At 37.3% G+C, this 13,468-nt stretch overlaps 1 protein-coding gene across 1 annotated transcript in view; it reads right to left on the bottom strand.

Moving 5' to 3' along the window:
- The window catches only part of dnah5 (dynein, axonemal, heavy chain 5), a 110,265-nt gene that overhangs the window by 30,955 nt on the left and 65,842 nt on the right, over nt 1-13,468 (bottom strand). The window contains exons 59-65 of the mRNA XM_051132385.1: nt 10,300-10,476; nt 6,520-6,723; nt 5,425-5,604; nt 4,319-4,456; nt 3,205-3,340; nt 2,042-2,358; nt 1,157-1,312 (exon numbers count right to left, since the gene is read on the bottom strand). Of these exons, the coding sequence (XP_050988342.1) occupies nt 1,157-1,312; nt 2,042-2,358; nt 3,205-3,340; nt 4,319-4,456; nt 5,425-5,604; nt 6,520-6,723; nt 10,300-10,476 (1,308 nt within the window). The remainder of the gene's footprint in view (nt 1-1,156; nt 1,313-2,041; nt 2,359-3,204; nt 3,341-4,318; nt 4,457-5,424; nt 5,605-6,519; nt 6,724-10,299; nt 10,477-13,468) is intronic.

Below are 13,468 nucleotides of genomic sequence, written 5' to 3'. Positions count from 1 at the left end.
AAATTATATGCCGATTATCTCAACAGGGAGTAACTCATTTTATTTCCATGCCAATTAGTGAAAATAGAATGAACAGGGCTGTGACGTGATTATTATGCAGTGGTTTGACAATGATAAAACAACGTCAACGTCTCCCATTCAGCCTCTGCTATATAAACCGTGTGATCAGGTGTTCACACTTTTGTATTAATAGAGCTGACTACTTAAACCTGTCAGAGCTTTTTCCGCTGCTTGCTATTTCCACTTCTTTTTTGAACGTGTGAAGCAGCTGCTTGTGTGTGATGTTGAAACAACGTCACGTTTTTAGAGCGACTGGATATTTGACAAAGAAAGATACATGAAAAATCACAACTGTCACTCTCAATCGTGTACTGCACTAGCAGTAAACAGTCTGGGCAGCTGGTGTCATCACCCTGACCAGGAAAAGGAACAGCACAGAGGATCTGTTGATTTTTATGTCCTTTTTCAGGATCTTAATTCTAAGCTAATGTAAAACAACTGCTCTTTCAGAGTACTTGCTATGTCCTTCTTGTCTATGATTTTGTATGCTATAAATATCTTACCAAGAATGACGGAGACAATCTTGAACATGATCACTCATTTGCTCTATAATTTAACTTAAAAAACAATGAGAAGAAGGAGCAGAGGTTCTGTACAAATGCACAGTATTTTCTAATTACGTAAAGCAATTTTGTTCATTTCCTAGCAAAAATTTAATGAAAGAGAAGGCAACATTTTTTTGGAAAATAACTGCTGAGGACAATGAAGTTCCCTTTAATGATAATGTCCCTGTTTTCTCCCAAACAAGCATTATATTGTTGATTTATATATGATAAAGTTTGATTGAAAAGTACAGAGGAAATACCAATATAATCATTATGCTTTTGGTATCTTGCACAAATAAGGCATAAAATAAAACATAAAACTCTTGAGTCAGTGAATAGAGCTGCATAACCTTCTGGAAAGGAAACAAAATATTCTAAAAGTAATTAAATGCTTACAAAAATTATAAATAAATGTATTTATTGGACAGCAAAATTGTACTATAATCTTAAATGTTGCCTTTTATACTTACTACAATAATGTGTGATTAATGAGTAATGATTTTTATTTATTTATTTATTTATTTTTGCTTATTAAGCCCTTTTAAACATACCTTATATGTGAACCCTGTCTTGATGAAGTTTTTCTCCAGGACATTGTCCAGGGCAGGATCCAGTTCTTCTCCAACATCTTCAATAAGTAGGGGACGCCCTAGAGATAAACTGTCCTCTAGATGGTTTCTGAAGTACTTGTGATTCAGTGAGGTGATCTGTGAAAACAGGAAGACCTCTTTACTGACCCAGCTCAAGTTCTGCCACAGGGGAAAGTTATTACCTGAGGAGGAGGCTATTTGTTATGAGGGCATACCTCTGAAAGAGTGTCTGGTCTGACCTCTTAAAAAGAAACCATTCATCAATGCAAGCTGTGCATAGTCAATTAAATTTTAGCATAAATATATAGACGCTAAACTGGTCAAACTTTATTTTAAGGTCCAGTTCTCGATATTTAAGAAACCATTAACTACAGCTTTTGCCTCAATATCCTCCTAATTTGCTGTTTATTAATAATTAGTACAGTAGTTGTTAAGTTCAGGTATTGGGTAGGATTAGGATGTAGAATATGGTCATGCAGAATAGGTGCTTTATAAATACTAATAAACAGCCAATATGTCAGTAATAGACATGCTAAGTAACTAGGTAATAGTGAGAATTATTCCCTATACTAAAGTGTTACAGTTAAACTTCTTAATGTTCAGAGGTATATTGTGTCAAGTTATTGTACCTTTACTTATAATAGCAACACTTTCTAGTAATTTCAGTAAATAAGGTGTTTTTTCTATTGGCAGTGTAGCATAATAAAGTGGATTTTATGCAGAATTTTAAAGCAATATACAACAACAGCATTATGATATTTTGATTTTACATAAAAAAAAATAAATAAATAAAAATTCCAAATCATATTGCCATTAATGTTCAAGCTTTTCCTTCTAAGCAGTTACCTGAAGTTCATTCTTGGACTCTTTGTTCTTGATCCAGATCTTTCCCTGGGTCTGGGGGTCAATCAGCAGGGGAAACCTGGCAGCCTTTGTAACAATAATCCCATTCTGGATGGACAGGTCATCATTGGGCAGCCCCTGTAAGTTCCATTCACTTACTGTGGGAGCGTCAATCAGCATCTCAGTAAGATTCAGATTAGCCCTAAAAGGAATCCGACGAGACTTCATTTCTCTCTGCCAATCAGTGAGAAGGTGGTTGCGGAACTCTTGATTAAAAGGCCCTGAGTAGGACAGGAAGGCTGTAGCCAGCAGCACGTCACCTGAGTATGAGAAATGTAACGATAAGAAATTAAAAGAATAGAGTGAAACTCACTGTCTCACTGTCATGTGGTTTTACAATTTAATATACTGCTATATGTTTTAGTGCATTGCAGTGAAATTACTAGGGTGATCTGGGTAGTTGCTAGGATGTTGCTATGGTGGTTGATTACTAGCCCAAGTCAAAAAAAGTCCATTCTTCTAATACTCTGAACCTTTTATATGGCTAGGCTCCCTTCATCAGTGTAAGTCAATTGGATTCCTTCACTCATATTATCACTCTCTTAACATAAATTGTCCCAAAACTAGAACATGTAATAACAATCCACTATACAACAAGTTGAAAGATTTGAGGTATCATTCACTTCTATACCACAGACGGTGTAGGATGAGGGATGCTCTATGCTCTAGGGATTTTTGGGTGGTTCCTATGACAACGGTAGCTGGCTGCTACCAAAGTCAAAACAGTCCACCTCCAAGTCTCTGTTATGTGAGATTTGCCTTTTTTTAATCAAGTACTAGGTTGAAACGGTTTGTTCAATTATAAAAAGTTGCACTGATTTCACATCATTTTTATAGCACAAATATACACAACTACAGTAATAACGATGCTTGCCTGCTAATACTATAAACACTGCCAATAAGCTGTTTTGATATAATATCTTTGCAGTTTATATTTAAAATAATGATTTTAATATATGAAAGTTCATTCTTAATGTTTCTGTAAAACTTTTGGGTGAATATCTGGGATTGAAAGCTGATTACTTTCAAAGTAATTTACAAAGACAACCAAATTATATAATGGTAAAAACTCTTAAAGAGGAAAAACTGCCTGAAGAAAAACACACCAACTAGTCGTTTGGTCTGAGCAGCAAACTCTTTACTAAGCTGTGTCCAACGCTCCTTCTCTCCTGCCAGCCCACTGATCAGACTAGAAGCGGTTTGCATCTTGTGTCGACACCTTTCTGCATCCTCCAGTAAAGTCTGTGAAAAAAGAGTGAGATGATAAGAAAAAAAAAAAAGAATTGTCACTGTGCAGCTGTGCTTGTTCACATTTACTGACTGTCAGTTTAATTCGGTGTCATTTAATGTGAGCTAACAAAATTTAAGTTGCCTTATCATTTAATAAATAATAGTGTGATTTCTCAGGACACCTGTTTCAGCCTTTCTTCATTTTAATTCCCAGTGTAAACTTTCAATGTGTGGAAACCAGCAAATTTAAAGTTTAAAGACAATGTTTTTATTCAATCATTATCATTCGTAAAGTCTGTTCTCTTAGGTATGTATGATCAGGTCTGATGTAAATCAACACCAGGATCAGTCTGTCAAGCTGTTAATTACACAATTACCAATGTTAGTAAGGCTTGTTATATATTGTGAATGGGAACATTGATGTTTGCTTCAAACCATTTATAACATTAGTATTAATTTTGTAGAGGCACACAGAGTACAAGCCTGAATGATTCATTTGCAAGATGGTTTCAGGTTTGTATACAAAATTGCTCATTACATTCAATTTTATGCAAAAATACTAATTAGTGATTGGGTATTTACTTCAGGCACTAAATGGCATCTGATTCACCATTTTTCACAGAATAATTAGAAAAGTGGAAAAATCTGGATTCATTTTCTTTGAGCTATAGCTGGAATTTAAGGCAAAGATAATTAACAAACATTTGTCAGTGATTTCTCTGGTTTAATTTAGTGTTACTTATCAAACCCAATTAAAACCCTTATTTTTAGATCATTTGTGTCATGATGATGACATAGCTTTGACCCTAAGCTAGGGGTGTCCAGTCCTAAAGCCGGAGAGAAAATGTTCTAGTTTAGTGCCAACTTTCCCCAACCTGCCTGGAAGTTTCTAGTAATTTTGGAGACCCTGGGAAGATGGTTCAGGTATGTTTATTTAGGGCAGTGACCTTTCAGAAGCTGGACTGAACACCCCTGCAACATAGTGGTTACCTGTTTTTCCATCATGGCCTTCTCATACTCAGCCTGAACTACATCCAGTTCTGCTTGCTTAGCATCTAGTTCCGCCTGGGCTTTCTGGAGGTCCACATTAGCTATGGCCAGCCTGTTCTCTTGCACTGCCAGATTAGCCTGAGGATGATGAAGAAAGACACCTTTGTAAAACGATCCATCTCCTAGACAACTGCAGGTTAAAGCAAGGAATTTTTTAGTCGAGAAAACTGGGAGTAGATTTGTGTATAAACTGTACCAAAGTAAAGAGACTACTGAATAACCCATATAAACGTTTATAGTGCAATTCTGACTCAATGTATGTAAGGCATAATGTGTGTAAGGCATTAAAATCAGCCAGTGGCAGTGTGAGTGAGAATGTAATAGTGGGAGTGAGAAATTTTTTTGTCTTCCTTTTTTATAAAGGAAACAAACAAATAAATAAGCAAATAAATAAAATTACAATTGCACACAGTAATTTTAGTCACAATATGCAGTCCCTGACTGACACTGAGTGTTTATTACAGTTCACATTGTACAGCAACTGTGTGCAACTGTGCATTTGTAAACTCTTTAAATTGACTTTAAATTGATTTTTAAAAAAGTAATTGCCAATGATAGACTCAAATTATGCCCTTGAATAACAGAATTTAAGGCCCCATGAAATGTTTGATATTTTTAAACAGACATTATTTCTTACTTGCTATTACAAGTCCAAAGAAGGTACAATAAATGTTTTGGGGACAGGGGTAGACAGAATTGTACGTTTAGAGCTCCTTAATACATCTGCCAAAGGTTAACTTGTCAACTTGTACTGGGAGTATATTATTGAAGCTAACAAACATGAAGTAAAAGAAACTACAATTGGTATTTCTTGTGATATTTGAAAAGTGTCCATTTGAGGCATAAGGCGACTGTTTGAAAGTAAGCACTTACGTCAAAAGATGAGAAAATAATAATTACCAATGGTAAAGAATCATCAAATATTAATAATATTTCACAGATCTATAGTTTTGACAGATTAACAGTTGTTGCTGTTTAAATATTAATAAAGAAAACCTGAGAACATGACAAGGATGCATCATGTAAAAATAATCAAGTGATCTTACCTTCAAAGGAAGCACTTCTTTATTGATAGAGAAGAAGGCAGCCATTGCTTTGGTCCAGGAGCAAAGCCCTGCAACATTGCCGCACACCCTCTTGGCTGTTTCTATGTTATAGTCTGCCATGTCAAAGTATGGAGAAAGGAGTTCCACCACCTCCTCATTGATGGTGTCTTTGGGGAATTGCTGGAGGACAAAACAAAAGCTGGAGCAAAACAATAGCGGTGTACAGTATATGGAACATACTTGATACTATGCTCCTGAAAATGGCAATATTATTTGATATCTGTAGCTCTGATTTCTGTATAGATACAGATTATGTATGGAACCTTATCTTACAAGCAAACAGACAACTTTTAAAAAGTGCTCTACAAGATATATTGGTATAATTTATGTGTAAGATGCTGTATTGATTAGCTGTCAGAGCTGAACTTGTTTGTGCCAATATTTTAACTGGGTTTTGTCCAAGGGATTTTCTGTCCACTAAAAACCTAATTACTGTCACACCATCTGTTGGCTTTGGAAATTAAGTGCAATGCCAAAAATCAAAGAGGATTCCATTACAAGCACAAGTCTTGCACACTCCTTCCTTCCTTCCCTCCTTCCTTCCAGTTAATAATGAACATAAGGAAAAATTATTTCTTCAAAAATGCAATATTGGTATCAATAGTGGTACTACTAATTGTCCTAGTGGTTACTATTACAGTGGTGCTATATCTTAATTGCCCGCCACTACTTATAAATAACACACGTTCATACATATCAACAACACAGTGTTCAAATTGGTCTATGCATTGGTCACAGTGGAGTAATAAACAAAACACGATAGATTTGATTAGTCTTTCATAAGTTTTGCAGTGGGCTGACACTAAAGAAAAAAGTAGTTAAAACTACACAGCAAATCACAGTTACTTTTTCACATGTTAAGAGTACATTTACATAGAATTCATAACAGAGAAAAGGCCCTGTTTAATTGTGAAGATGAAGATGAAATAAACTAAATAGCACTGTTTTTAGTGCGGCTTACCTTCACTATATATGACAAGTTATATAATCTAAGTGTAAAAATACAAAGAATGGTCTATGTATTAAGATGTGTACCTGTAGACTACCCAGGAAGTTGCCAGCAGTCATGAGTTTGAGTGATTCTTGCCAGGAGGGCATGGTGCAGTTTTTCTCAGGATCAATTTTCACCATATTTACTCTCCTCTGGAAGAGCAACAACACACAATCCATAATACGCATGATGAGGTGGGGCGGCCTGCCCAGTGTTCGCACCGTGGCAATATCTGATGGCTTTATAGTCTGTTTACAGATAAACAGGGAAAGAAATACAGAATTAGACATCTTGTTAACATTCTGACATATCAACTAGTATGAGGCAGCTCTTTGAATAATTTATTAATCTGAGTGGCAGCTGTTATGGCTCATGGTTGACAAAGTTTAACACGCATTTGCTTAATGAGCAATACATGATGAATTTATCTTATCTCATACGAATAAAGTAGAAAGATGTATAAAGCTGTGAACCAGTGGATAGGATAGTGCAGCGAGGTGTTCTAGGGCAGTGTTTCCCAACCCTGTTCCTGGAGGCACACCAACAGTGCACATTTTGGATGTCTCCCTTATCTGACCAATATATTTCTGTTCCTTGAGTCTCTACTAACGAGATGATGAGTTGATTCACGTGTGTTTGATCAGGAAAAGTTGGAAAATGTGTAGTGTTGGTGTGCCTCCAGGAACAGGGTTGGGAAACACTGTTCTAGGGTATGGTATGAACTGAAGAGGGGGTATATATGGTAATACAGAGGGTAAAGAAGAGTGGCAGTGGGACTGGATAAAAGGGAAGTGGTAAAGAGAGGTGTGATAAAACACTGAAAGAGAGAAATAAGAATGGGAAAACAGACAAGACAGATATGAAAGGACAGAAGTGAAAGAAGGTGTAGAGGAGAAACAATATCTATATACAGCTATTACTCCAGTCTTCAGTGTCATATGATCAATTCCAATATACAGATTTTTTTAATACTGTGGTGAAAAAAATTAGTATTCATTTATTTGATTAAAAAAAAAACTTACAATATATTCTATATGTCCCGAATAATCTTGGTTTTTGGTGTAAATTGTAGGGTGGGAAGAGAGAAGGCCTCATTCTATACCCCTCCCCTCTTCCCACCCCAACATCTCCTAACTTTTCCCTTTTGAATTTTTCCATTATTCCATTTTTGAATCTTTTTCAAAACCGAGGTGTGACTGATGGCTAGGGCTAAAATAGGGAGGTTTATGACCCTTAATGCCCTGATATATATCAAGGGAGATCAAAGAACATACTAGTGCGTCTTAATTCTGAAAAGGCCAAAACTAATTTTGTTTGGAGTTCAAAATAGCTTGCTAAAATGAACTTTTTAGAAAATGTACCTAAGCTGGTAAATACCTTCAAACTACTGTTGGTCCATTGCAATTACATAATAGGTAGGTGTGCTTTGTGGCTTTGCCTTCTTTGACAGATATCTTCTCCGGTTTGTTCATGATTAACACTTTAAAACTGCTTATTGTATAAAGTGCTACATAAATATGACCTGATTTAACAGGAGTGTAGTGTCAAATCGCAGAACTTGTGCATATTTACACCATATCTATAATCAGTCCTTTTCTTAACTGCTGTTTTCTTACTTATGCCATTTTTGTTGTTTATTTTGTTACTGAGAGGAAAATGTGAAGCATATTCATATAAGCACTTTGTTTAATAGTATACTGATGATGAGGTATTTCAATCTTCTTTTACCTCTAAACTAATGAAATAGAACTTTGCTGTGAGCATGTCAGCAACGTCAAGGGGCTTTTGTTAATTTTGTGTTTAGATGAGTATGTAAATATGTGTCTTTCAATTACAAATACAACAAGCTCTCATCTCTGACCTCGAATGAATGGAAGAAATTACCAAAGAAGATTTGCAGGTTAAAAAAGGCCGAGCCACAAAGTACACCTCTTCTATTCTGTTACCCCCCCCTAACACATTAGTTTGGAAGTAATTGCCTGGTGTCAGCACGTTCCTTGCTAGAATAGAGTTAAGTATGAGCACCCATCAGCCAATAAGGGCTACATAGCACAGAGGTAGTAGGATGATATTTGCAACCCACTCTCTCAGTCCTGCCCTCCAGTCCTTAGTCTAGACAAGAACATGTCAGCTCACTTCCTTAAGAGACTTGCTTATACATGCAGCGTGCTCCCTTGGTGGATCGTAGGTAAAAGTCTTTCAGTCCCCTGTGTTAAGGTAATGTTCAGGGAAAGGCAGAGGACAGAGAAGAAAGTGGCTTTGCAAATAGCCATTACAATCCCACATTCTCTGTTGCCCCCTCCAGCTCGAGCTAAAGCTCTGAGGTGATGGTGTCCGCATGCTTTCCTGGTGGTCCACGTGGAAAGGGTGATTGCAGAGTGTGAGATTGTTTGAGTCATCACAGGCACTTCACTCTTTTGTCTGCTTCCCTTTCAGGCTGGATCTTCTTAAAGTACTTTTGCTATTCTCCTTTTAGGAATACTGAGGGTCAGAGTGGGCACTTGAGAGCAGGGCTCCCTTGGTTGGGTTGCTTTTAAAAAGCTTCACAAAAAAAAAAAAAAAAATGCTGAAGCCTGGGACAGCTAATGCAGCTTACAGTGGACTTCCCTCTTCCAGATTCTAAGTTGTTGGTGGATGCAGCTGAGGCTGTGGTCTTCTTCGAAGCTCTGCTACTAGGGGCTCCTAGCAGGAATTCTTCTTTGAAATTTCCTACAGATCTGGTCTTATGACTAGCCTGGGTGTGGGTTCGCCCCCACTCAGTAAGTATTAAGGAATATTGAGCGGCGGCATTTATTCAGTATATTAGCATAGTGGGTATTAACGTTCCCATAGTGTCAACACATTGACACGTTGTTCCCTCAAAAGGGAACATCTCAGGTATAAAACTCGGTTCCCTGACAAGAGAACAAGATGCTGCATCACATTGCCATACTTCAGGCATGTCTGCACATTATCCATCAGACAACTCAAAGCAGATGCCGTTTTTGTGGGCGCTGTTTTATAGTGTGCCAGTGCTTCCAGTGACGTCATATGACTGCCGTAGCCAATCAGGATTGCTGTGTATACACATGCTTCAGACACCAGTTACACTGAAGATGTTTCCATAGCATCAACACCATGATGTAGCATCTCGTTCCTTTTCTTAGGAAATACATGTGAAACAAACTTGGTCTTGGCCTGATTTTGTTTGAAATTGATATACTGATGGCTTTAGAAGCTTTAGGAAACTCAACATACAGAAGTGTTTCTAATATGTGGGTGTCTTGATAAATTATTCAAAATGTATAAAATGCCTGATTAGAATATTTTCCCAAATAAAAAAAGTATATTTTAACACATCACATGTATAAGCTATAGTAATGTGCTAAAAGCAAGCAGCTAAATTTTAGTTATTAATATTATTGAAATAGCGCTCCAACTAATCTGGAAGTGATCTGAGTCGTCTAGAGCAGACATATTGGAATGTGCACAGAAAAATGAAAACAGAAAAAAGAAAGAGTCCCAGAAAGGTGGGATACATTATGGACAAATTTATGGGAGTGACACAGTGGGCAGGTGGTGGAGGGAAGAGGTGGAGTATGTGTTTGGGTGGTTATATGATTGAGTGGGTGTGTAGAGTTGGTTAGAGGCGTCTGCTGTCAGACCCCTGCTCGCTATGAGACCCCCTACAGCAACCCTGCCATCACACGGTCTATTTTTACACCCTCACAGGCAGCATGTAATTACACTGAAGCTGCAGGCACCATAATGCCCCATGAACATCACACTCCTCTCATTCCCTCCTCTCCAATGTTGCCATGTAATCGCTCCATATTGTTCCTAACCTGTAGTGCTGCCTCAGCCTCTTCCAGAGCAGGCCTTGCTGCCTCTAACTTCTCTTCAGCGATGGCTTTATCTGCAGAGATGCTGTCCACTATGGCTTGTGCTTTATCTTTGACCTTCTGAACTTCGACTTTGACATTTTCAGCAGCCTGAGCTTTCACAGTCACCTCCTTCAATACCTGAAACAAAAATGAGAAAGAAAAAAGAAAATGAAAACAGTAATATCAATGTTGTAATACCTCTAGCTATTCATGCTATAATGCTGAGCCTAGGGCTGTTAATTTGTCATCCTAATGTTTCAGAGCACAGTATTGATCTTTAGTTAGCCTGTGACTGGGAGGCAGTTCTTTTACCGAATGGATACTTTCAAGGTTTATGCAGCATGACGAATTTCATTTAGAACAGAATAGAATGTAGTAGATTGACTAAAATACCATGCAAACACCATGATGGTGCTGCTAAGTCATGATGAAACAGAAGTAGCAACAAATCTTTTGTTCTGTATTGTGATGTAAAAGGAAAACTGTAGGGTGGGGACTTGGTTTTATGTATTGTTGTGGATTGCATTTTGAGATGAACGCAAGCTAGGTATAAGCTTTTATTGTTCAAATTCTGTATACATCACCTGGGAGAGGTATGTTGATTTCAACTTTTAATTAAACATTACAAAATCAAAAATTCCTCTCAGTAAAAAAAAAAAAAAAGAAGCCTATGCACTGATGAATTGTTGACAATAAGATGCATAACATGGATTTAGAAAACAGAGAATTCACTGTGAATATTCGTTAAAATATTGTACAGTCCCTTGGACCCATATTAAATATTACTTATAGTGTTGGTCACTGAGCATTACCAGTTCAGTCTTCTCTTGGGGACTCCTAAATCTTCTACTAGGAGATAGTAACTAAAAAAATACTATGGAGAACTGTCTTCTGAGCCTGTCTAACGAGAGACTGCTTGTATATTAGCTGAAGAGAAGACCAGCAATTAAGACAGATCATCTTTGCCTTAGGAGAAGGTTTATTCTCCTAAGGCAGATAAGGAGAGTAAACCTTCCCACACCTGTCCTTACAACCTTTTACATAGGCACAACAGAGTATTTTGATCAGCTGCCTCTCAGTTTGGTATAGTAGCTATATGGCTGCAGACAAGAAATCTATCCAGAGAGTGGAAAAGACAGCAGAGAAAATCATGAGGACCTCCCTACCTTCTATAAAGGAATTACATCTGTCACGCTGACTTAGTAGAGCCACCAAAATAATTAGTGACTCCACCCATCCCACCAATGGACTGTTCACCCTTCTGCCTTCTGGCAAACACTATGCAAGTATGCAATGCAAGACTGCCAGATTTAGAAATAGCTTCTTTCCACAAGCAATTTGACTCAATTCACATTGACATCCACAGATATGCTGGTTGCGGGACTGCTGATTTATAGGTATAGACCGATTGAATCATTTATGTTATTTTTCCCTATGCTGCTACCTGATGGACTGCTGATATATATGTGCAGACTGGCTGAATCCTATATGTGGGTTCTTCTATTCTGACATTATTAGCAGTATTGACCATACACTCACAGTGTAATTATGTGCAATACACCTATTTGTGCACTATCCTCACTATGTATAGTAATTGTATTGTTCTACTGTATATATATATATATATATATATATAGTATTGTTATATATATATATATACAGTCATGGCCAAAAATATAGGCAGAAATTCTGTCAGAAAATTATTCCAATTGCAAATGTTGTGGTATTCGCTTGCTTATTGTTTTTGTTTGCACTGCAACAACACAAAAATTTCACACAGAACTCAAAAATGGACTGGACAAATTGATTTCTAATTTGTATTTAGACACACCTGTGGCAAGTAACAGGTGTGGGCAATATAGTTATCACACTTGCAACCAGTTAAAAAGGAGAAAAGCTGACTCAGCCTTTGTATTTTGTGTCACACTGAGCATGGAGAAAAGAAAAAAAGTGTAAAGAATTGTCTATGGATTTGAGAAAAAAAAAAAGGTGGAAAAAGATGGACAATCTCAAGGCTACAAGTCCATCTCCAGAGATCTTAATGTTCCAGTGTCCACTGTGCGCAATATCATCAAGAGGTTTACAGCCCATGGCACTGTAGCTAACCTCCCTGGATGTGGATAGAAGAGCAAAAATAATGAAAAATTACAACGAAGGATTGTTCGAATGGTGGATAAAGATCCCTGATTAATTTTCAAACAAATTCAAGCTGATCTGCAGACACAGTACAACAGTATCAGCTCGCACTATGGACACTATGGTAGAAGACCCAACAGGACACCACTGCATAAAAAAAAGCAAGACTGGAGTTTGCCAAAATGTGACAAAACCACAATCCTTCTGGGAGAACGTACTGTGGACAGATGAGACAAAAGTAGAGATTTTTGGAAAAGGACATCATGGCACCGTTTACAGAAAAAGAAATGAGGCCTTCAAAGAAAAGAACACTGTCCCATTCAAAGATGTTTTGGAGTTGCTTTGCTGCTTCTGGCACTGGATACCTTGACTGTGTGAACTGTGTGATTACCAAAGAATTTTGGGGCACAACGTAATGGCCAGTGTCAGAAAGCTGTGTCTCCACCAGAGGTCATGGGTCTTCCAGTACGACAATGACCCGAAACACACTTCAAAAAGCACTCAGAAATGGTTACAAACAAATGCTAGAGAGTTCTGAAATGGCCAGCAATGAGTCCAGATCTGAATCCCATAGAACACCTGTAAAGAGATTTCAAAACAGCAGTTAGGAGAAGGCATCCTTCAAATCTGAATAACCTGGAGCAGTTTGCAAAAGAAGAGTGGTCCAAAATTCCAGTAGAGAGGTGTAAGAAACTCATTCATGGTTACAGTAAGCGATTGATTTCAGTTATTTTTTCCAAAGGAGATGCTAACAAATATTAAGTTAAGGGTGCCAATAATTTTGTCCAGTGCATTTTTTGGGTTCTGTGTGGAATTGTATCAGATTTTTCTTTTCTTCTCTGTTTTCTGTGTTGTTCCGATGCAAAAAAAAAAAAAAAAAAAAAGTGAGTACAAAAACATTTGGAACTGCAACAATTTTCATTCACAAAAACCATTGAGCACTGTTGTAAGGTTTGAATGACAATAAAGTATAAGAACCTTAACTTTAATAGAT

Source organism: Labeo rohita, chromosome 16 (assembly GCF_022985175.1).
Source record: "Labeo rohita strain BAU-BD-2019 chromosome 16, IGBB_LRoh.1.0, whole genome shotgun sequence".
Taxonomy (NCBI): domain Eukaryota; kingdom Metazoa; phylum Chordata; class Actinopteri; order Cypriniformes; family Cyprinidae; genus Labeo; species Labeo rohita.
This window is presented reverse-complemented; position numbering and strand designations above follow the sequence as displayed.